The sequence below is a fragment of the Oncorhynchus nerka genome, linkage group LG8 (genome assembly GCF_034236695.1).
Source record: "Oncorhynchus nerka isolate Pitt River linkage group LG8, Oner_Uvic_2.0, whole genome shotgun sequence".
Lineage (NCBI taxonomy): Eukaryota > Metazoa > Chordata > Actinopteri > Salmoniformes > Salmonidae > Oncorhynchus > Oncorhynchus nerka.
In genome coordinates this window covers 44,756,626-44,778,101 of record NC_088403.1, presented here as the reverse complement: position 1 = coordinate 44,778,101, position 21,476 = coordinate 44,756,626, and the positions used below count along the sequence as shown (strand labels likewise).

The following is a 21,476-nucleotide window of genomic DNA, read 5'->3' as shown; positions in this document are numbered from 1 at the left end:
CAAACATAACGTTTTGCATTGTTGCCAAAAAGTTCAATTTTGGTTTCATCTGACCAGAGCACCTTCTTCCACATGTTTGGTGTGTCTCCCAGGTGGCTTGTGGCATACTTTAAACAACACTTTTTATGGATATCTTTAAGAAATGGCTTTCTTCTTGCCACTCTTCCATAAAGGCCAGATTTGTGCAATATACGACTGATTGTTGTCCTATGGACAGAGTGTCCCACCTCAGCTGTAGATCTCTGCAGTTCATCCAGAGTGATCATGGGCCTCTTGGCTGCATCTCTGATCAGTCTTCTCCTTGTATGAGCTGAAAGTTTAGAGGGACGGCCAGGTCTTGGTAGATTTGCAGTGGTCTGATACTCCTTCCATTTCAATATTATCGCTTGCACAGTGCTCCTTGGGATGTTTAAAGCTTGGGAAATCTTTTTGTATCCAAATCCGGCTTTAAACTTCTTCACAACAGTATCTCGGACCTGCCTGGTGTGTTCCTTGTTCTTCATGATGCTCTCTGCGCTTTTAACGGACCTCTGAGACTATCACAGTGCAGGTGCATTTATACGGAGACTTGATTACACACAGGTGGATTGTATTTATCATCATTAGTCATTTAGGTCAACATTGGATCATTCAGAGATCCTCACTGAACTTCTGGAGAGAGTTTGCTGCACTGAAAGTAAAGGGGCTGAATAATTTTGCACGCCCAATTTTTCAGTTTTGATTTGTTAAAAAAGTTTGAAATATCCAATAAATGTCGTTCCTCTTCATGATTGTGTCCCACTTGTTGATTTTTCACAAAAAAATACAGTTTTATATCTTTATGTTTGAAGCCTGAAATGTGGCAAAAGGTCGCAAAGTTCAAGGGGGCCGAATACTTTCGCAAGGCACTGTATGTAAGAATGCTGTTCATTGACTACAGCTCAGCATTCAGCACCCTCCATGCTCATTATCAAGCTGGAGGCCCTGTGTCTCAACCCCTCCCTGTGCAACCTTGTCCTGGACTTTCTGACGGACCGCTCCCAGGTCGTGAAGGTAGGAAACAACATCTCCACTTCGCTGACCCTCAACGCTGGGGCCCCACCAGGGTGTGTGCTCAGCCCTCTTCTGTACTCCCTGTTCACCCACGACTGTGTGGCCATACACGCCACCAAATCAATCATCAAGTTTGCCAACGACACTACAGTAGTGGGCTTGATCACCAACAATGACGAGACAGCCTACAGGGAAGAGTTGAGGGCACTCAGAGTGTGGTGTCATGAAAACAACCTCTAACTCATCGTCAACAAAAGGAGATGATCGTTGATTTCAGGAAACAGCAGAGGGAGCACCCCCCTATCCACATTTTAGGGACAGCCGTGGAGAAGGTGGAAAGTTAAGTTCCTGGGTGTACACATCACAGACAAACTGAAATAGTCCACCCACACAGACCGTGTGGTGAAGAAGGCGCAACAGCGCCTCTTCAACCTCAGGAGGCTGAATAAATTTGGCTTATCACCCAAAACCCTGACAAACTTTTACAGATGCACAATCGAGAGGGTCGTGTCAGGCTGTATCCTGGTACGGCAACTACACCACCCTCAACCGCAAGGCTCTCCAGAGGGTGGTACGGTCTGCACAACGCATCACCGGGGGCAAACTACCTGCCCTCCATGACACCTACAGCAGCCAATGTCATAGGAAGGCCAAAAAGATCATCAAGGACAACAACCACTCGAGCCACTGCCTGTTCACACAGCTATCATCCAGAAGGCAAGGTCAGTACAGGTGCATCAAAGCTGGGACCGAGAAATTGAGAAACAGCTTCTATCTCAAGGCCATCAGACTGCTAAACAGCAATCACTAACTCAGAGGCTGCTGCCTACATTGCGACCCAATCACTGGACACTTTAATAAATGGATCGCTAGTCACTTTAAACAATGCCACTCTAAATAATGCCACTTTAATAATGTCTACATATCTTACATTACTCATATCACATGTATATACTGTATTGAGACCCAATCAATGGACAATTTAATACAATGGATCACTAGTCACTTTAAACAATGCCACTTCAAATAGTGGTACTTTAATAATGTTTGTGTATCTTACATTACTCATATCACATGTATATACTGTATTTTATACCACCTACTGCCCCTTGCCTATGCTGCTCGGCCATCGCTCATCCATATACTTACATGTTCATATTCTCATTCACACCTTTAGATTTGTGTGTATTAGGTAGTTGTTGGGAATTGTTAGATTACTTGTTAGATAATACTGCACTGTTGGAACTAGAAGCACAAGCATTTCGCTACACTCGCATTAACATCTGCTAACCATGTGTATGTGACCAATACAATTTTATTTGCATACTTCTCTAAACTTTGACCTACCAGCACCATCACCCACTACCCCCAAGGCATCTCTACCTACCCTGTCCCAATGCTCAACACACCCCGTACCCAGGGTAAGTTGTGCCAAGTGACTACTCTTTTTTCTGGAAAGGCTATGTTTTCAAAACTGTTATGTTTACATGAATTCTGGTTATTTCCAAGGGTACAAAACATTTCGAAATATATGTAGATATCTTTGTTAGGAATAATATAGTATTTCCCTTGATGTAGTGATGCTGAATGTAAAGACTTGCTCAACTTACCCCACTCCCCCTTGCTATTGACACCTAAAGTACAAAGTTATCTAATGCATTCTGTTTTTGTTTGTTATAGTATGCTATGTTTGTTAGTCACTGTATGTGATGTTTTAGAATCTGTGTTCATCAATAGCTGGCAACTGTTCCACACTGCTTCGCCTGCCCAGATATTTTGCAATTATTAACTATGATGATAATAATGAGATCATCATGCAAATTTGAATTTCCAAACACAGCTCAAATCATTGGGATAAGTTGAGGCGTTTTTTACATTCAGTATCAATCCGTCAAGGTAAATATAGTATTCTATCTAACAAAGATATCACTGTACTTTTCAGGATGTTGTATATCCTTGGAAATAATCATAATCCATGTAAATATTACAGTTTTGAAAATATAGCTTGTATAAAAAAAAAATGGTTATTTTGGCACAACTTACCCTGGGTATGTATGGTGTAAGTTGAGCCGCAGGAAGTGGCAAGTAAAAGCTGCCTAAAAATTTCTGTACTGAATAAAATATCACCACTACCTTTTTAAAACCATGTCTATCTTTATTTCCCAAACACTTATCAACAGAATTACAATCACTTTTTTCTCTTTAAATAATATAAGCATATTTTAAACACAGGCTAAATGCCAAACAAACACTTCTGTACTTTTTAAAACACTTAACATAGGCAAGGCCCTGTTGTTACCTCATATCCCAGTGATAATGCCTTGCATTATGCATGAGAAGAAAACATTTCAATTTGCTCAACTAGCCATTGGTTCAGCCATTGGCTCAGCCATTGGCTCAGCCATTGACTCGATTTGTTAACAGGTTAAAACTTTAAGGATATTTTATAATATTATTATCTAGAAATTGCATGGAGGCAACCACAAACACTAGCTATAAAGCACAAATTGTATCAAATATCTGCGAAATACATTAAATACGGTAAACCTATGACTAGTACAGTAGGCCACAAAAAGTAACACTACTCCAACTGATCATTGGAGGTCAAAGTCTTGAGCTCCGGCTTGGACTTAACCTTGACCTCAGCTTCCTGCAGCTCCGTCACACTATTCCCATCCCCCTCCTTCCCCTTCCCCTTCCCCGACCGCCCCAGCTTGAGTGACAGCGGGGCCGAGGAACCACTCCGGCTGGACTTTGTGCTACGGGTAAAGGAGGCAGAGGTCCCTCCCTCAATGTTGGTGCCCTCGAAGAGCTTGGCCATGAAGCTGAGGCCGGCCTGGCGGATGTGGGAGCTGCCAGCGAACACGTACAGCACAGGGTTCACGCTGCTGCTCAGGAAAGCGAGCGCTGTGACGTTGGGACGGGCCACCGCGGCTGCTTTAAACAGAGTGTCGTTACCACCAAGTAGACCAATCACCTGAGAGAGAGACAAAGAGTTGAGAGGTAGATACAAGAGAGACAGATAGGGCTTATACCTGTTATTATACCTGTATGACACACAACAAATGAACTGCTTAATAATGTGCAGTACCTAGAAATATATTGTCAAACTCTCATACCTGTAAGATGTTGACCACGTGGTAGGGCAGCCAGAAGAGAGCGAAGGTGCCGATGATGAGGAGGATGAGACGGTTTCCCCGTCCCTTGTGCTGGAACATGGCCCTGCGTAGTCCACAGATGACGGAGGTGTAGCAGACGATGATGAAAGTGAAGGGGAGGAAGAAGCCCAGGACGGTCTCAAACAGGTACTGGAACACCTGGTGACCCACACTTTTCCAGTGGTACGACATGCAGACGGTCACGGAGCTGTTCATGTGCAGCTTCAGGTTACTAGGTAGGTAGGTAGGTAGGTAGGTAAGGTAAGTAGAGAGAGAGAGATACATTTTACAACATGGAGACATGATGGGTCTCATGGATGTTCCCCAGGACCATAGTGTGTGACTTGAGGAATGCATAAGAAAAAAAGAGAGAGAGTTTGTTTGATTGAGACAATGGGAGTGTTCCAGGTTGTCTTTATTGCAGCCATACTCCGCAGGTTATTAGAGAAGTGTTTAAGAGCTCAAGAACTACACAAAAAACAGCCTGTAATGCAAACAAAAATCTTCAGATTAGTATTGAATAAGCTTTTTTGTTAGTTGTTAGAATTATTATGAGTAAATGAATAAACAATATCCCCATTTCAAATAGAACTGTAACTAAGTAAACTTATACTCTGTTTTATTATATCTGATTGACAATATGAGTTCATAAGATGGGATTGTGTGACACAGACAAGAAGTAATTAAAGTTAATAAACACCATTCCAACTAGGAAGAAAGAAGTGGACTGTGTAAACAGATAAGGTCGTTAACCTATGGTTGAACCGACGAAACTGAGCTCTGGGGTTTTTAGATAAGACAGTGAGTGCATTCCTAGGTTTTCTGTTAATTAGAACTGTCAGCTAAGTGGTGATCGATAATGTTGAGGGGTCAAAAGTTACCTGGGAGTGTGTTAGTAAGTTAGAATGAACTTTTCACCTCACTTTGGGGTTTCTGTTAAGCAATGAAATGACGTCATGTTTTGTATATAAACTGTTGCTCGTGGTAACGTGGCAGCGCGCTCCGAGAATAAATTATGTTACCTATTATTGAAAAGACTGGTCTCAGTCTATTTTATGCAAACAAGAATCTTACAAATTCTCATGAAATAGATGAAGGGTTTTCAATGAATGAAAACACATTGGCATAATTAAATTACAGTAACATTAGTGTGTGTATTTTAATATTTCATCTCTCTCATGCCTCTCTCACACACACACAACCCATACAAACAGCCTTACCTGCGATAGAATGCCATGGGCAGTGCCAAGACGAAAGCCAGCACCCAGATCCCCAGTAGAACAGCCATCAGGGTTTTTTTGGTCCTCATCCTTTGGGCCAGGAATGGCCTTGCCACGGCCAGCCAGCGATCCAAGCTCATCAGGCTGATCAGGTAGATGGACACGTTCATGTTGACACAGCACAGGTAGTGTACCATTTTACAGGCCACCGCCCCGAACTCCCAGCCTCGCCCGCCTGCCAGGAAGCGCAGGAAAAGCGGGGAGCTTAGCAACACCAACGCGTCGGCCACAGCGAGGTTTAAGACGAGCAGGCAGGTAACTGACCGATGCCTCACACGGCACAGCACCGACCACACAACAAATAGGTTACCGGGGAAACCGAAGACGAATGCTAGGACCAGGATGGAGATGCCGATCTGGTTTGACTGGTGAGAAAGGAGAGGAGGCGAGAGGAGAGGTGGAGGGGAGCTGGGGGGGGCAGCGGAGATGGAGAGGTCTGACGCCATTTAGGGGGGGAATTGAAGAATCTTTGGTTTGTAGAACTTTGGGATTCGCAGTCCTCACTACTGTTGAATAGAATGACCAGAGAAATAAGAATTAGAACACATGGTATGAAATATAGCTCTATGAATAGAAGAGAGAGACACAGAATGAGAGGACAACAATGGATATTACACAATTCCTGAAGAGAGAATCGAATCGAATATATCCATAAAGCACTTTTTCATCAACATACAGTTGTCACAAAGTGCTTTTTGGTTACCCAGCCTAGACCACAAAGAGCAAACTGAAGCTCTGCTTTTGCGTACTGGCATAGTTCAGTAGAGGCGCTTGCAGAAGTTGTACACATGGGGAAAACATTTTTATGCCTTAGGGTTTGTGGAAAAGGTTGCCTTTATAAACGCAATTCATGCAATTCTACATAATTGCAATCAAAATGACAGGCTACTTTGACACTAACAAATAAAGAATCTTTTAATTTAACCTTTATTTATTTAATCTGAGATCAATAAAAACTACCTGGTCTTCAATACATCAATAGCCTAGATCTAGGTGTGTGGAGACACACATTGTACAATACCAGGAGGAAATTATAGTCCTAAAAAAGCTTTCCAGTTTCACTCACTGGCGTGGTGCTCGTGGTAAAACGTCTCTTGTTTTACTTGGTAAACAATGCTGTTTGCTCAATAGGCTTATTTGGAAGTTGAAAACTTGGTAGCCTACAGACAGAATAGTCTTCTCTTTTCAACAGAATCCATTTGCTTCCCAACCTATATTTTTGACGTGATTGTATCTGAAATATTGGTAAAGGCCTGCATGACTGACAGATTTTCCGTGCGTTCCCGACTGTAAACTGTTTTGGCTGCATGACTGACAGATTTGCTGCAGGTTCCCGACTGTAGGCATGTCTGGTGATTGCCCAGCTAGCAATGAGGAATTGGCCCAGAAGCAGCCGGCACGAGTCTCGACCCAGCATCTGTAATGCTTATCAATTGCCCTGCACAAAGTATCAAACTACTACACAGGACTTTTAAAGAATTTTATTTAAATGTTATTGTATTTTTTTTAATCACAGAAACAAGGACAAAAAATATGGACAAATAAATAATGAAATGTTAATTATATAAAGCAGCCCGTGTAATCATCTGCCAGGGAGTAGCCCCCAATCGGCCCGAGCCCCAAGTAATACATTTGGGCCAGAAAACTCACACCGGAATTGGCCCGAGCTCAATCCCCACATCCTAGGCATAAGTAATACTGCCGAAGGCGGCCCAGACTCAGGCCACATGACATAGGCCGAGTCTGACTCTCAGTGGAGTGCCCCAGCTCCAAGCCGGAATCGGCCCAGATCCACTGTGCTAGCTGGGTGGGCTACACACAAGCCACAGCTAGGCAATTTTGTTAAATAAACCATGAATCATCTGTGGCCAATTTATAGACCTACTCCTGGTGTAGTTTTCGGGAATTTATTTAAATTATATCTGAACTGATAGCAGTAATTTTTTAATTTTGACAAATGTATATCAATTTATCAGGGGTGCAGTGGCACCTCCAGAAGCCATCGCGTGCCTATGATTCTATAAGGAAATAAATGACAAAAGTGCAAAGCTGGAGAGATGAGTTGCAGGCTCATGTTTATCAGAGTAGGGAGATAGAGAGAGAGATCATAGAAAGTGAATCGCATTGTAGTTTTGTTAAATAAATGTCAAATAAAAGAAAGAAAAACTGTGCGAGATACAGGCGAGCTACTTTCTCTCCCAACAGCAATGGTTACGCGTTGTTCTGTATAGGCTGCAATATTGAGCAAATGAAAAACCCGGTCCAGCCCAACAAGAATCAATTATCAGGCACGTTTTCACGTTACATTTTTTAGGGGGCAGCCAGGAAACTGCCATAGGAGTCTATTTGAATAAGCCACATTTTTGCATTGCAAACAGTGGAAATCAGGGCTGCAACTTTGGTTTTATGTGGTGGGGACATAATAATGCAAAAAAATACATATATCTTTTTTTAGGGGGAAGATCAGCTTTAATATTGCAGATAGATTGTGGCTTACATCAATGTGATTGTCCGCATCATTTCCAATCCCTCTTATATTTTTTGGGGGTAAATATATACAGTTCCAGTAACTGTCAAAACTTTTATATATTTTCCTTTATTCTTTTTCTCTAACCCTACCATCCCTCCCCTACCTGGAGTAAACTAATGGACAACAACTCTGAGGCTTATACTTCCAGCCTATACATACTATATACATTTTACGGACACAGTATAGTTTACAATAATTATCTTTTGTTTGTTTTTAGTCCCATCCTTCAGCTCCAATCAACCCCTCCCATCTATCTCTGAACACCATCCAGTCCCATCCTTCAGCTCCAATCAACCCCTCCCATCTATCTCTGAACACCATCCAGTCCCATCCTTCAGCTCCAATCAACCCCTCCCATCTATCTCTGAACACCATCCAGTCCCATCCTTCAGCTCCAATCAACCCCTCCCATCTATCTCTGAACACCATCCAGTCCCATCCTTCAGCTCCAATCAACCCCTCCCATCTATCTCTGAACACCATCCAGTCCCATCCTTCAGCTCCAATCAACCCCTCCCATCTATCTCTGAACACCATCCAGTCCCATCCTTCAGCTCCAATCAACCCCTCCTATCTATCTCTGAACACCATTCAGTCCCATCCTTCAGCTCCAATCAACCCCTCCCATCTATCTCTGAACACCATCCAGTCCCATCCTTCAGCTCCAATCAACCCCTCCCATCTATCTCTGAACACCATCCAGTCCCATCCTTCAGCTCCAATCAACCCCTCCCATCTATCTCTGAACACCATCCAGTCCCATCCTTCAGCTCCAATCAACCCCTCCCATCTATCTCTGAACACCATCCAGTCCCATCCTTCAGCTCCAATCAACCCCTCCCATCTATCTCTGAACACCATTCAGTCCCATCCTTCAGCTCCAATCAACCCCTCCCATCTATCTCTGAACACCATCCAGTCCCATCCTTCAGCTCCAATCAACCCCTCCCATCTATCTCTGAACACCATCCAGTCCCATCCTTCAGCTCCAATCAACCCCTCCCATCTATCTCTGAACACCATCCAGTCCCATCCTTCAGCTCCAATCAACCCCTCCCATCTATCTCTGAACACCATCCAGTCCCATCCTTCAGCTCCAATCAACCCCTCCCATCTATCTCTGAACACCATCCAGTCCCATCCTTCAGCTCCAATCAACCCCTCCCATCTATCTCTGAACACCATCCAGTTTCTATTTGCCATGTATTTTTCAACTGTGCTGTGATGTTTTACAAAAGTTCTGAACGTTTCTATTCTCATAGATCCGACATATTGTAAATAAATAAATAAAACGTTTTTTTTGCTCAGAGAATTATTATACTATTGATCAATTGACTATGACTTTTAAATCACCCAGCAGTGCTATTTTCAGCGGGGGGACATAACTTGGCAGGGGGTCTGGGGGCCCTCCCATTTTTTTGGGCATCTAAAGCACATTTCCAGCATTTCTACATAATCTAATATGACCCATGGCCCTTCTAGCCATCTCTATGTAGAGTAGTAAGCAAAACTTCCCGCAGTCATCAAGCTAGGTAAGTGATTGACTGAACTAGATCCATGATATTTCAATAATCAATATTTTGCTGCTCCTTTAACCAATAGCCTAACAAATGAACAACTCTTACAAAGTACAAAGACAACTTTTGATTGTCTTTAAGACCGACATCTTCTATAACAAATTTCAGCCAGACCGCCCAGCCAACCCGAGCCGCCTACACTCACGACACCACCAGTCTAGTCAATAACTCAGTTCTCTCCCCAACACAACTTCCTTCACATATTTAGTCTCACGGGAAAGGTTTGGAAAACAAAAGCTGAATGAAAACACACATACACCTACACATTAAGACACAGAAACAGTTCACCCTCCATATAATTCATATCATAGGCCTAATAGTACTGTAGAGCTCTTTTCACTTGTACACAATATAGCTGGGTCACCCAGTCCTGCCCCTAGGGGTCCACAGCCCTGTAGTGCGCCAACCCAACACACCCCACTCAGCTTTAGGATCTTAATGAAACATTCATTATTGTTTTCAGAGGTCTGTTAGTCCAAGGCCAGAGTGACAACAGTACAGCAGATCCCCAAGGCCAGGACTGAGCAGCCCAGCAGCTAGGGATTGCCTAAATCTCCTCTGACGTGGACATGTTTTCAAGACCAACTCCTTTTGTCGTACAGTATTCCATATAAGGCATCCAAACCTTGTGAAAGTTGCACAGTATACCCTTAATCCTAAAACAAATCTAGTGATACTGTACACAACTTGACATTTGTTCCATACATTGTGGAAGGATAACCAACCTTCCAATTAATGGCAATGCATGTATTAGCCAGTATAAATGCTAGGTTACACAGTTTTGTCTCCAGTATCAACATTACCAAGCAAACAAAAACAGGGAGAAGGAAGAATCTGTAGACTTGCTGAGATAAAAGAACATACTATTTGCCAAAATTCAGTCAGCCTTCACAAGACCATAACATATGCAAATATCTCCCCTTTCGTGTTTTACACCTCCAGCAGAATAATACAATTTCTGAGTGCATGATATTCAGTTTCACTGGCATATAGTACGTTCTATGGATGGTCTTAAACTGCAGTCATTTATCGGTGAGATTATATGAACATGACTGGGCATTCTAACACATCTGTATTCTCTCATCATTACCAGTAGCGTCTCCCAGATCTTCCTAAAATTGTTGTTTTGTGTCATCGGGAAAAGCCTCAATCATCCCTTGATACAGTTTGGAAATCAACTTTGGAAGTTTGTCAGACTGCCTTAAAATAGCATCTGGCTTGTCCAGTGTTTACTCTTTTATATCACATTCCAATTATAAAACTGTCACTTGTCCCCCGTGAAAGTTGCAACCCTGGCGGAAATGATTTTTCATGCCATGAGAGTTACCGGATCCTGGCAAATGGGTTCCGGAATGAAACAGTCCCAAATTGAGAGGTTCCAGATCCTGTTCCGGCAAGATCTGGCTCCAAATAAGCACTGGACAAAGGCCAGAGGGACTTGTTTACAGCTAGGTCCCTGTGGCTGTATTTCCAATAAGCACTGAAAAGTTCAGGATCTTTGCATGCCTATCTTCAACACATCATCCCATACAGTCATACACACACATGGACATCACATTGTTTCATTCTGGACACTATACACAATGTTTGTATCAACAAATATAAAAAAAAATGTATATTGGCTTTTACACTAACACAACGCTGACCTTTATGAGCTGGTTCACTTGTGGAGTTATCTTCTCAGAGCAAATCCACAGGAAGTGCTTTTGTTGGCTATTTTGTAAATGTTTGATCTGTCCGCCGATCTGACTGTCCGTCCACTTGCCTCCACGTCTCAGTCTTCCTTCTCTCCTCTCTTTACTCACTCTTGTACTCCTTCTGCCATTATTGCGTCATGTTCTCGAACGCAAGCGAGGGGAAGCACTGGGGATATGATATCACAACAAATAAGGAAGGAAGTCTGTGCTCATCCCATTTGACCATGTTCAAATGCGATGAAATCCTTCTGTTCCAACCTGGTCATTTATGTTGACCAATCCTATTGCATTAAGCATATGCAATAACGTAACGTGTCATATACACGTCATACTGTCAAATATCCATCCGTCTTTGTAGTCTGTTGTCTTTCTTACTCACCTGCTTGCTCTCTTCATTTCCCTGGCACCATCCCACCGGGCACACAATGGGTGAATCGACATTTGTTCCCATGTCTTTTCAATTCAATTACATTGAAACAACATGAAATAGACGCTGAATTGATGTCTGTGCACAGTGGGATATTTCATGTTGGCTGGAATTTAGAAGAATGTGGGGTTCCCTGTGTGGTGGGAGAGAGGGGGACCTGCTTTGATACTGCTATGCAATGAGGTGTTTTACTTTGTTGGCATTTGGAATTTTGCTACAGTTGAAGTCGGAAGTTTACATACACTTAGGTTGGAGTCATTAAAACTTGTTTTTCAACCACTCCACACATTTCTTGTTAACAAACTATAGTTTTGGCAAGTCGGTTAGGACATCTACTTTGTGCATGACAAGTAATTTTTCCAACAATTGTTTACAGATTATTTCACTGTATCACAATTCCAGTCGGCCAGAGGTTTACATACACTGAGTTGACTGTGCCTTTAAACAGCTTGGAAAATTCCAGAAAATGACGTCATGGCTTTAGAAGCTTCTGATAGGCTAATTGACATAATTTGAGTCAATTGGAGGTGTACCTGTGGATGTATTTCAAGGCCTACCTTCAAACTCAGTGCCTCTTTGCTTGACATCATGGGAAAATCAGAAGAAATTACACAAGACCTCGTAAAAAAAATTGTAGACCTCCACAAGTCTGGTTCATCCTTGGGAGCAATTCCCAAACTCCTGAATGTACCACGTTCATCTGTACAAACAATAGTACCAAGTATAAACACCATGGGACCACACAGCCGTCATACCACTCAGGAAGGAGACGCGTTCTGTCTCCTAGAGATTAACATACCTTTGTGCGAAAAGTGCAAATCAATCCCAGAACAACAGCAAAGGACCTTGTCAAGATGCTGGAAGAAACAGGTACAAAAGTATCTATATCCACAGTAAAACAAGTCCTATATCGACATAAGCTGAAAGGCCGCTCAGCAAGGAAGAAGCCACTGCTCCAAAACCGCCATAAAAAAAGCCAGACTACGGTTTGCAACTACACATGGGGACAAAGATTGTACTTTTTGGAGAAATGTCCTCTGGTCTGATGAAACAAAAATAGAACTGTTTGGCCATAATGGCCATCATTATGTTAGGAGGAAAAAAGGGGGAGCTTGCACGCCAAAGAACACCATCCCAACCGTGAAGCATGGGGGTGGCAGCATCATGTTGTGGGGGTGCTTTGCTGCAGGAGGGACTGGTGCACTTCTCACAAAATAGATGGCATCATGTGGATGGGAAATTTTGTGGATATATTGACGCAACATCTTAAGACATCAGTTAAAGCTTGGTCGCAAAATGGGTCTTCCAACTGGACAATGCCCCCAAGCACACTTCCAAAGTTGTGGCAAAATGTCTTAAGGACAACAATGTCAAGGTATTGGGGTGGCCATCACAAAGCCCTGACCTCAATCCTATAGAAAATGTGTGGTCAGAACTGAAAAAGCGTGTGCGAGCAAGGGGACCTACAAACCTGACTCAGTTACACCTGCTCTGTCAGGAGGAATGGGCCAAATTTCCCCAACTTATTGTGGGAAGCTTGTGGAAGGCTACCCTAAACGTTTGACCCAAGTTACACAATTTAAAAGCAATGCTACCAAATACTGATTGAGTGTATGTAAACTTCTGACCCACTGGGAATGTGATGAAAGAAATAAAAGCTGAAATAAATCATTCTCTCTACTATTATTCTGACATTTCACATTCTTAAAATAAAGTGGTGATCCTAACTGACCTAAGACAGGGAATTTTTACTAGGATTAAACGTCAGGAATTGGGAAAAACTGAGTTTAAATGTATTTGGCTAAGGTGTATGTAAATTTCCGACTTCAACTATATGTATGACAAATAGCTAAATGGTGCCAAAAAAGGTTTTAAAAAATAATCTCTCTCCATCATCATGTATTATTTCTGACATTCCTCTCCTTTTTCCCTATGAGCTGATTCATGATGCATCACACACACATTCAAGTTTTAGGTAGGAAATAGCATGTTGGGTTGTGATCCAGCAACAGATTATATACAAACAGTTGATGATTGAAGTCTTTGTGCTGTCTATTTAGTTGAACTACAACTGAAGCAGAGTTAAATATTTACAGGATGTTGATGCTGTGTGAATTTGTTAAATGTAGCCAATATATGAGAACTCTATTTCTCAAAATGACGTCATATCCTCCATAGCACACCACTTTTGAGGCAGCTGATCATTTAAGATCAAGACACTGTTTTTCCCAACATCTTCCCTTTTTCTCTGACCACCATGTATCTGTGACAGCATGCGAGAGAGAGAGAGAGCGAGAGAGAGTGTGAGAGAGAGAGCGAGAGCAAAGAGAGGCACAAGAGAGAGTCAGAGCGAGAAGGAGAGAGAGAGACTGCAAGTAATTGTGTGTATTGATGTTGTGTATGTATATATATATATATATATATATATATTATCTGGTTGCTGTTTGACTCATCAGATACTTCCATGCATGCAGTGGCCTGTTAGCTGTTAGTGTGTGATACTGTGGAACTGTGAGAACAGGTTTCAATATGAGGCCAAATGTGACCAATAAATATTACACACGAATAAGACGCTGTAGAGATAAGAGGCATTTCATTATTTGCAGCATTTTTATGAATTTTATGTCGTATTTTTTGAATCCTTAAAATGGACTTTTAAGTTTTAAGGTATTGAACAGCATGGATTGTGTTTCTTTATGCATGTTGATTACTTTTGATGTTATTTTGCATAAAGTGTATGCAAACACACTATCACAGCTTATTCTGATTTAGACACAAATTCGAAATTCATGACAGGTACATTAAAAAGTGGGGTTAAGGTTAGGGTTAGGGGTTAAAGTTAGTGTTAGTGTGCTGCCATCCTGTTAGAAGGTAACAGATTATTTTATTACAATGGTTCAAATGTGTTTTCATTGTGTTCCATGGTGTTATTCGCCCCCTAGTGGAGCTTTCTGGTACTTAGAAAGACTGCGCAAACAGGAAGTAGAGATTTTGTTCTGCACGCATAGAAGCTACTAAGAACAACGCTACGGTGCAGGTCTTTCAGTGTAGTTATTTCTTGTCATGCTTCAGCCTTGGAAAATATTTGTTTGTAAGTTCGATTCAAGCATTTAGCTAATGATGATAATCCTGTTATTGATAGAGTTGCTTACATATCAATGTTGGTTGAATTTACTCACACAAATTGCAATGCCTTTCATGTATGTCATTAGCTGTATTACTTTGCTCCTGCGTCATGCAAACGAATTGTAAAATATACAATACTGTAGTTTTGTTACTGTTTGTAGTGTAATATGCTTTGTTATTCTACATAGATGGTTGTACATTATTAGAGTAATGAAAGGAGTTAGCCAATTACCATATGAGTAACAATTAGCTATATGGTGCTTTGTATTTATGCAACTTCAAATGTATAATGTACAGCTACAGTATGTCGGTGTGAATTGAATACTAAAGTATATTATTTTCTGTATTTTGCAGTTTCACAACAAACGTTTTCAATATATTCATTCAAGAAAAGTCACACCTTGGGAGTTTTATTGAAGACTTAGTTGTTAGCTATCTGTCTAGTTTTGCATGAGAACACAACTCAAGGGCAGAATAGTGAAAAAACATCACAGCGGGCTCAAGCTCAAGAATAACCACACACGGTGGTTTTGTTTCTACGTTCATCAGCCAACAAAGCATCTGTTCCTAGGGAAGACCAGCAATCTACTGTACAACAAGCAGAGCCAAGAGTCCGACAGCGAGAGATGGAGGAGCCTCTTCAGCACATTGGGAAGAAATGAACAGCAGCATGGTGGAAATGGAAAACAAGCCCACTTGTAGTCACACACACAGAGCTTCTCTGAGTCACAAGTGGCACCAGACCTCATCAAGTACCTCCTACTCCGTGAGATGGTGAGTTCAGGACTCCTGAAGTTTGATGATCGCCCTGAAAATGATTGGGCATGGAAAGCATCCTTTCTCAATGCGACCAGAGACTTGAATTTATCCGCCAGGGAAGAGTTAGATCTAATTACCAAGTGGCTAGGGGGGCAGAGTCGTCTGAGCAGGCAAACAGAATTAGATCTGTCCATATTTTCAACGCAACAGCAGGCCTTAACATGGTCTGGCAACGACTAGAAGAGTGCTATGGTACACCCGAAGTGATCGAGAATGCACTGTTGAAGAAAATGGATGATTTTCCAAAACTGGCTAATGAAGACAATCACAAACTAAGAGAACTAGGTGACATTCTTCTCGAACTGGAGTGTGCTAAAGTAGAAGGGTACCTTCCAGGCCTCGCTTATCTGGACACATCTCGGGGGGTAAACCATATTGTCGAGAAACTTCCATTCGGTTTACAAGAAAAATGGATAGCACAGGGATCCAAATATAAGGAGGACTATCGGGTAGCATTCCCACCATTCTCGTTCTTCTCGAGATTCATCAGGAACCAGGTTGAAAACTAGAAATGACCCCAGTTTCACCCTCTACACCTCAACTAACCAGGTGTCTATGAAAAGTGAGAAACCTGCCAGGTACAGCAGCAAGACACCTGTGACTGTATACAAAACAGATGCGTCATCTGAGGCCTCAGACCACCAAACCAAAACCCAGTAAGACAAAGGTTGAAAACCCTGACCATCACTGCCCAATACATAACAAGCCTCATCCTCTTAAAAAGTGTTGTGGGTTTAGACTGAAAACACTAGATGAGCGCAAATCATATCTCAAAGACAATGGCATTTGTTTCCGATGTTGTGGGTCAACTCAGCACAGAGCTAAAGACTGTAAGGTGTCAATCAAGTGCTCTGAGTGTGACAGCGACAGACATCTTGCTGCTCTGCATCCAGGCCCAGCCCCTTCAAATACAGCCACCGCTATAGCAGAGACAGAGCATGGGGGGGAGCAAGGTGACGATGCTCTTCTATCTGTCACCTCAAAGTGTACCGAGATCTGTGGTGAGGCAGTCAATCCAAGATCATGTTCAAAAATATGCCTAGTCAAAGCTTATCCGGCTGAGAAAAGAGAGAAAGCTGTCAAAATGTATGTGGTGCTTGATGAACAGAGTAACATATCTCTGGCCAAGACAGAGATTTTCAATCTCTTCAACATCAATGACAACTCTGCTCCATACACCATGAAGACCTGTTCTGGGGTAACAGAGACTTCAGGCAGGAGAGCCGTCAACTTCATGGTGGAGTCTATAGATGGACACATGCAGCTCACTCTCCCTACTCTGATAGAGTGTGATATGATGCCAGACGATAGGATGGAGAGTCCCTCCCCCGACATTGCGTATCATCATCCCCATCTGCAACCAGTTATGGACAAAATTCCAGCTGCGGACCCAGACGCTCCCATCCTCCTGCTCTTAGGACGAGACATCTTAAGGGTACACAAGGTACGAGGGCAAATCAATGGGCCCCACGACACTCCTTATGCACAGTGACTCGACCTCGGGTGGGTCATCGTGGGTGAAGTCTGTCTGGGAACGGCTCACCGACCAGCCAATGTTAACGTGTTCAGGACAAACATACTTCAAAATGGTCACACATCCAATCTGAGCCCTTGCCCTGACATCATCCAGGTAAAAGAGAACGACAACAGCGTAGCTCAGAAACACATCTCTCCCTCTACAGTGCACTCGAGAGATCCAAGCACAACTGTGAACACAGACAGCCTGGAATGTTCCGTGTTCGACAGAACACAAGATGATGATAAACCAGCACCATCAGTGGAGGACAAAGCCTTCTTGGACATTATGGACAAACAGGTGTTCCAGGATGATGGAAACAACTGGGTGGCTCCACTACCCTTTCGCCCTGCTAGATGTCGCCTTCCCAATAACAGGGAGCAGGCCATGAACCGTCTCACATCACTTCGCAGGACTTTAGACAAAAAGCCTGACATGAAGCGTCATTTGATTGACTTCGTGCAAAAGATGTCGGATAACGACCAAGCCGAACCTTCACCGCCACTAGAGGGAGACAAAGAACGTTGATATCTGCCCATATTTGGTGTTTACCATCCACAAAAGCCTGAACAAATAAGAGTAGTATTTGACTCCAGTGCTAAGTGTCAAGGCGTGTCACTTAATGATGTTCTGCTCAGTGGTCCATAATTAAACAACACACTCTTGGGTGTCCTGATGCGTTTCCGCAAGGATTGCATTGCACTAACGGCAGATGTGCAACAAATGTTTTACTGTTTTTGAAGACAACAACCCAGATAGAAACATAACTGAGTACAGGATGAAAGTCCATGTATTTGGGAACAGCCCTTCACCAGCCGCAGCTATCTACTGCATGAGACTAGCAGCGCTACAGGGTGAGAAGGAACACGGGTCAGAACCCAAGCAATATGTAGTGGGGAACTTCTACGTCGATGATGGGCTGACATCAGTAGCTACTACAGAAGAACCTATCAACATACTAAGAAAAACACAAGCAATGTTGGCAGAGTCCAACATGAAACTACACAAGATTGCATCCAATAGCAAAACAGTTATGGAAGCCTTCCCTATGGAGGATCGTGCAAAAGATATAAAAGATCTGGATCTAGGAGTGGATCCTCTTTCAACGGAGTCTGGGACTTTCCTGGAACCTGGAAACAGACAGCTTCTCATTCCAGGTGTCCCTGGAAAAGAAAGCCCTGTAAAAGAAGCCTTTTACGTGGAGAAGCATCCTCTCCACAGTGAATAGTCTTTATGACCCCCTTGGGTTCGTGGCTACAATAACAATGCAAGGTAAAGCCTTAATCAGAAAACTTTTCTTTTTTAATACTTTTACCCCTTTTTCTCCCCAATTTCGTGGTATCCAATTGTTTTTAGTAGCTACTATCTTGTCTCTTCGCTACAACTCCCGTACGGGCTCGGGAGAGACGAAGGTTGAAAGTTATGCGTGCTCCGATACACAACCCAACCAAGCCGCACTGCTTCTTAACACAGCGCGCATCCAACCCGGAAGCCAGCCGCACCAATGTGTTGGAGGAAACACTGTGCACCTGGCAACCTTGGTTAGCGTGCACTGCGCCCGGCCCGCCACAGGAGTCGCTGGTGCGCAATGAGACAAGGATATCCCTACCGGGCAAGCCCTCCCTAACCCGGACGACGCTAGGCCAAATTGTGCGTCACCCCACGGACCACCCGGTCGCGGTCAGTTACGACAGAGCCTGGGCGCGAACCCAGGGTCTCTGGTAGTACAGCGCCCTTAACCACTGCGTCACCCGGGAGGCCCAGAGAACTCTCTTCTGATCAGAGTGAGTGGGATGCCCCTCTTCCCACAGAAAAAGAAGAGAAATGGAAAATGTGGAAGCAATCTTTGATGGAGTTGGAACATATGTATATTCAGCGGACCTACATCCCAGTTTCCTTGTCTACCACTCAAAGAGAGCTACACATCTTCTCAGATGCCTCTACGATAGCCATAGGAGCGGTAGCCTACCTGAGAGTTATTGACTCGGAAGGTCAATGCCATGTTGGATCTGTCATGGGGAAATCAAAATTGGCCCCTCGTCCGGCACACACTATCCCACGCCTAGAACTGTGTGCGGCTTTGCTAGCTGTTGAGATGTATGAACTGATCAAAGACGAAATTGACATTGATGTAAATGCGGCCAAGTTCTACACAGACAGTAAGATAGTTCTCGGTTACATCCACAATGTCACCAAAAGATTCTGTGTATGTTGCCAATAGGGTAACTCGCATCAGAAAGTCTACCCATCCAGACCAGTGGTGTTATGTAAACACTGACAGCAATCCAGCAGACCATTAAACCAGGACTATACTTACTGCGCTCTTGAAGTACACCAGTTGGTTCTCAGGGCCACCTTTCCGGACCCAAACAAACTCAAGTGAACCAGAGAACATACATTTTGACATTATAGAGCCTCACGCAGACGCAGAGATTCAAACAGACGTCACTGTCTTCGCCTCTAAGGTTTCTGGAGTTCAACTCAGCGCTCATCGCTTTGAGAGGTTCTCAAGCTGGAAAGCTCTCAATCGAGCCACAGCACGACTCATTCATGTTCCCAGATCCTTCCACAAAGGTGTGGACAACACCAGCTGCAGAGGCTGGCATGACTGTAATAAACCATGCGGTACAAGTGAGTTGTCACAAGCCAAAACAGCAATCATTCACTGTGTGCAACATGAAGCCTTCAGAGAGGAATTAAAATGCCTTGAAAAAGGAAAAGTTCCCAAAACAAAGTACACTCAAAAAGCTGAACCCAGTGATTGATGATGGGTTGCGGAGTGTGGGAGGCTGCTTATCCTCCGCCGACATGTCACAAGACGACAAACATCCTCATCATCATCCCACAGACACATCATGTCACCACTCTGCTGGTAAGACATTATCACGAGCAAGTGGCTCACCAGGGCCGTCATTTTTCAGACAGACTCACATCTGAACCACCATTCACCAGCGTTGGACTTGATGTGTTCGGACCATGGAATGTCATAACTCGTCGCACTAGAGGTGGTAGCGCAGACTCCAAGCGATGGGCGGTGCTCTTTACATGTATGTCTACTAGAGCAGTCCATATCGAGCTTATCGAATCCATGTCCACATCCAGCTTCATCAACGCGCTGAGGCGCTTTTTTCTCTATCCGTGGTCCAGCAAAAGTGCTACGGTCTGATCGAGGTACTAACTTTATAGGTGCCTGCAGGGAACTGGGTATCGACACAAATGACTCAGAGAACTGACTAAATACCTCTCAGATAAGGGATGTACTTGGGTATTTAATCCTCCACACTCGTCTCATATGGGTGGTTCTTGGGAGAGACTCATTGTGGTTGCCAGACGTATTCTTGATGCTTATGCTGTTTCAGACGGGCTCCACTCGTCTCACACGAGGTCTTGAGCACTCTTATGTCTGAAGTTATGGCAATAATCAATGCGAGACCCCTAGTGTCAGTATCAACCGACCCTGACATGTCTGCCATTCTCACACCCTCAATGTTACTGACACAAAAGACCAGCACTTCCTCAGCCCCTTCCGGATACTTCAGCATGAACGACCTTCATGGAAAACAGTGGAAGCAAGGCAGTGTCTCGCTGACACCTTTTGGAAAAGGTGGAGACAGGAGTACCTGACAACGCTGCAGAGACGCAGAAAATGGACAGCAGAAAAGCCAAATGTAAAAGTGGGAGATGTTGTCTTATTGAAAGACAGTCAGGCACACAGAAATGACTGGCCGGTCGGGCTTGTGGTCAAAACCATTCCCAGTACTGACAAAAAGGTTAGGAAAGTAGAACTAAAAATTGTCAAGCAAGGAGCTGCTAAGGTGTTTCTGAGACCAATCTCAGAGATTGTTGTTGTTCTTTCTGAAGCATCCTAGAGACAAAAGATAATAATTCAAAGGACATTATTTGTTTCTTGATATGTTTTATTTCATAGTGGCACAATTTCATTATACCAGGCGGGGAGTGTGCTAGGGGTTAAGGTTAGGGTTAGGGGTTAAAGTTAGTGTTAGTGTGCTGCCATCCTGTTAGAATGTAACCGATTATTTTATTACAATGGTTCAAATGTATTTTCATTGTGTTCCATGGTGTTATTCGCCCCCTAGTGGAGCTTTCTGGTACTTAGAAAGACTACGCAAACAGGAAGTAGAGAATTTGTTCTGCACGCATAGAAGCTACTAAGAACAACACTATGGTGCCGGTCTTTCGGTGTAGTTATTTCTTGTCACGCTTCAGCCTTGGAAAATATTTGTTTGTAAGTTAGATTCAAGCATTTAGCTAATGATGATAATCTTGTTATTGATAGAGTTGCTTATGTTAGTT

At 43.2% G+C, this 21,476-nt stretch overlaps 2 protein-coding genes across 3 annotated transcripts in view; one reads left to right on the top strand and one right to left on the bottom strand.

The window, feature by feature from the left end:
• Positions 1-2,034: 2,034 nt before the first annotated feature.
• Positions 2,035-11,395, bottom strand: LOC115133384 (leukotriene B4 receptor 1-like). Its single transcript, XM_029666571.2, has 4 exons — positions 11,224-11,395; positions 5,411-5,976; positions 4,152-4,422; positions 2,035-4,009 (listed from the first exon to the last, which is right to left on the bottom strand). Exons 2-4 carry the CDS (start codon positions 5,914-5,916, stop codon positions 3,614-3,616), a joined length of 1,173 nt encoding a protein of 390 aa, XP_029522431.1. The 5' UTR covers positions 5,917-5,976; positions 11,224-11,395; the 3' UTR covers positions 2,035-3,613.
• A 3,293-nt stretch (positions 11,396-14,688) lies between these two features.
• The window catches only part of LOC115133381 (leukotriene B4 receptor 1-like), a 10,671-nt gene continuing 3,883 nt past the window's right edge, over positions 14,689-21,476 (top strand). Inside the window, exons 1-2 of one of the 2 annotated variants that reach the window (XM_029666566.2) lie at positions 14,689-14,792; positions 15,182-15,601. In XM_029666566.2, the coding sequence (XP_029522426.1) occupies positions 15,486-15,601 (116 nt within the window). In that variant the 5' untranslated portion in view covers positions 14,689-14,792; positions 15,182-15,485. The other variant, XM_029666567.2, reaches the window with a different exon arrangement.

Bases quoted from the DNA above. Each gene is read 5' to 3' on its own strand.
- LOC115133384 (XM_029666571.2), bottom strand. From the start codon at position 5,916: ATGGCGTCAGACCTCTCCATCTCCGCTGCCCCCCCCAGCTCCCCTCCA. The intron at 4,423-5,410 runs GTAAGGCTGTTT...CTACCTACCTAG, and splicing joins CCCATGGCATTCTATCGCAG to TAACCTGAAGCTGCACATGA. The intron at 4,010-4,151 runs GTATGAGAGTTT...TCTCTCTCTCAG, and splicing joins ACGTGGTCAACATCTTACAG to GTGATTGGTCTACTTGGTGG.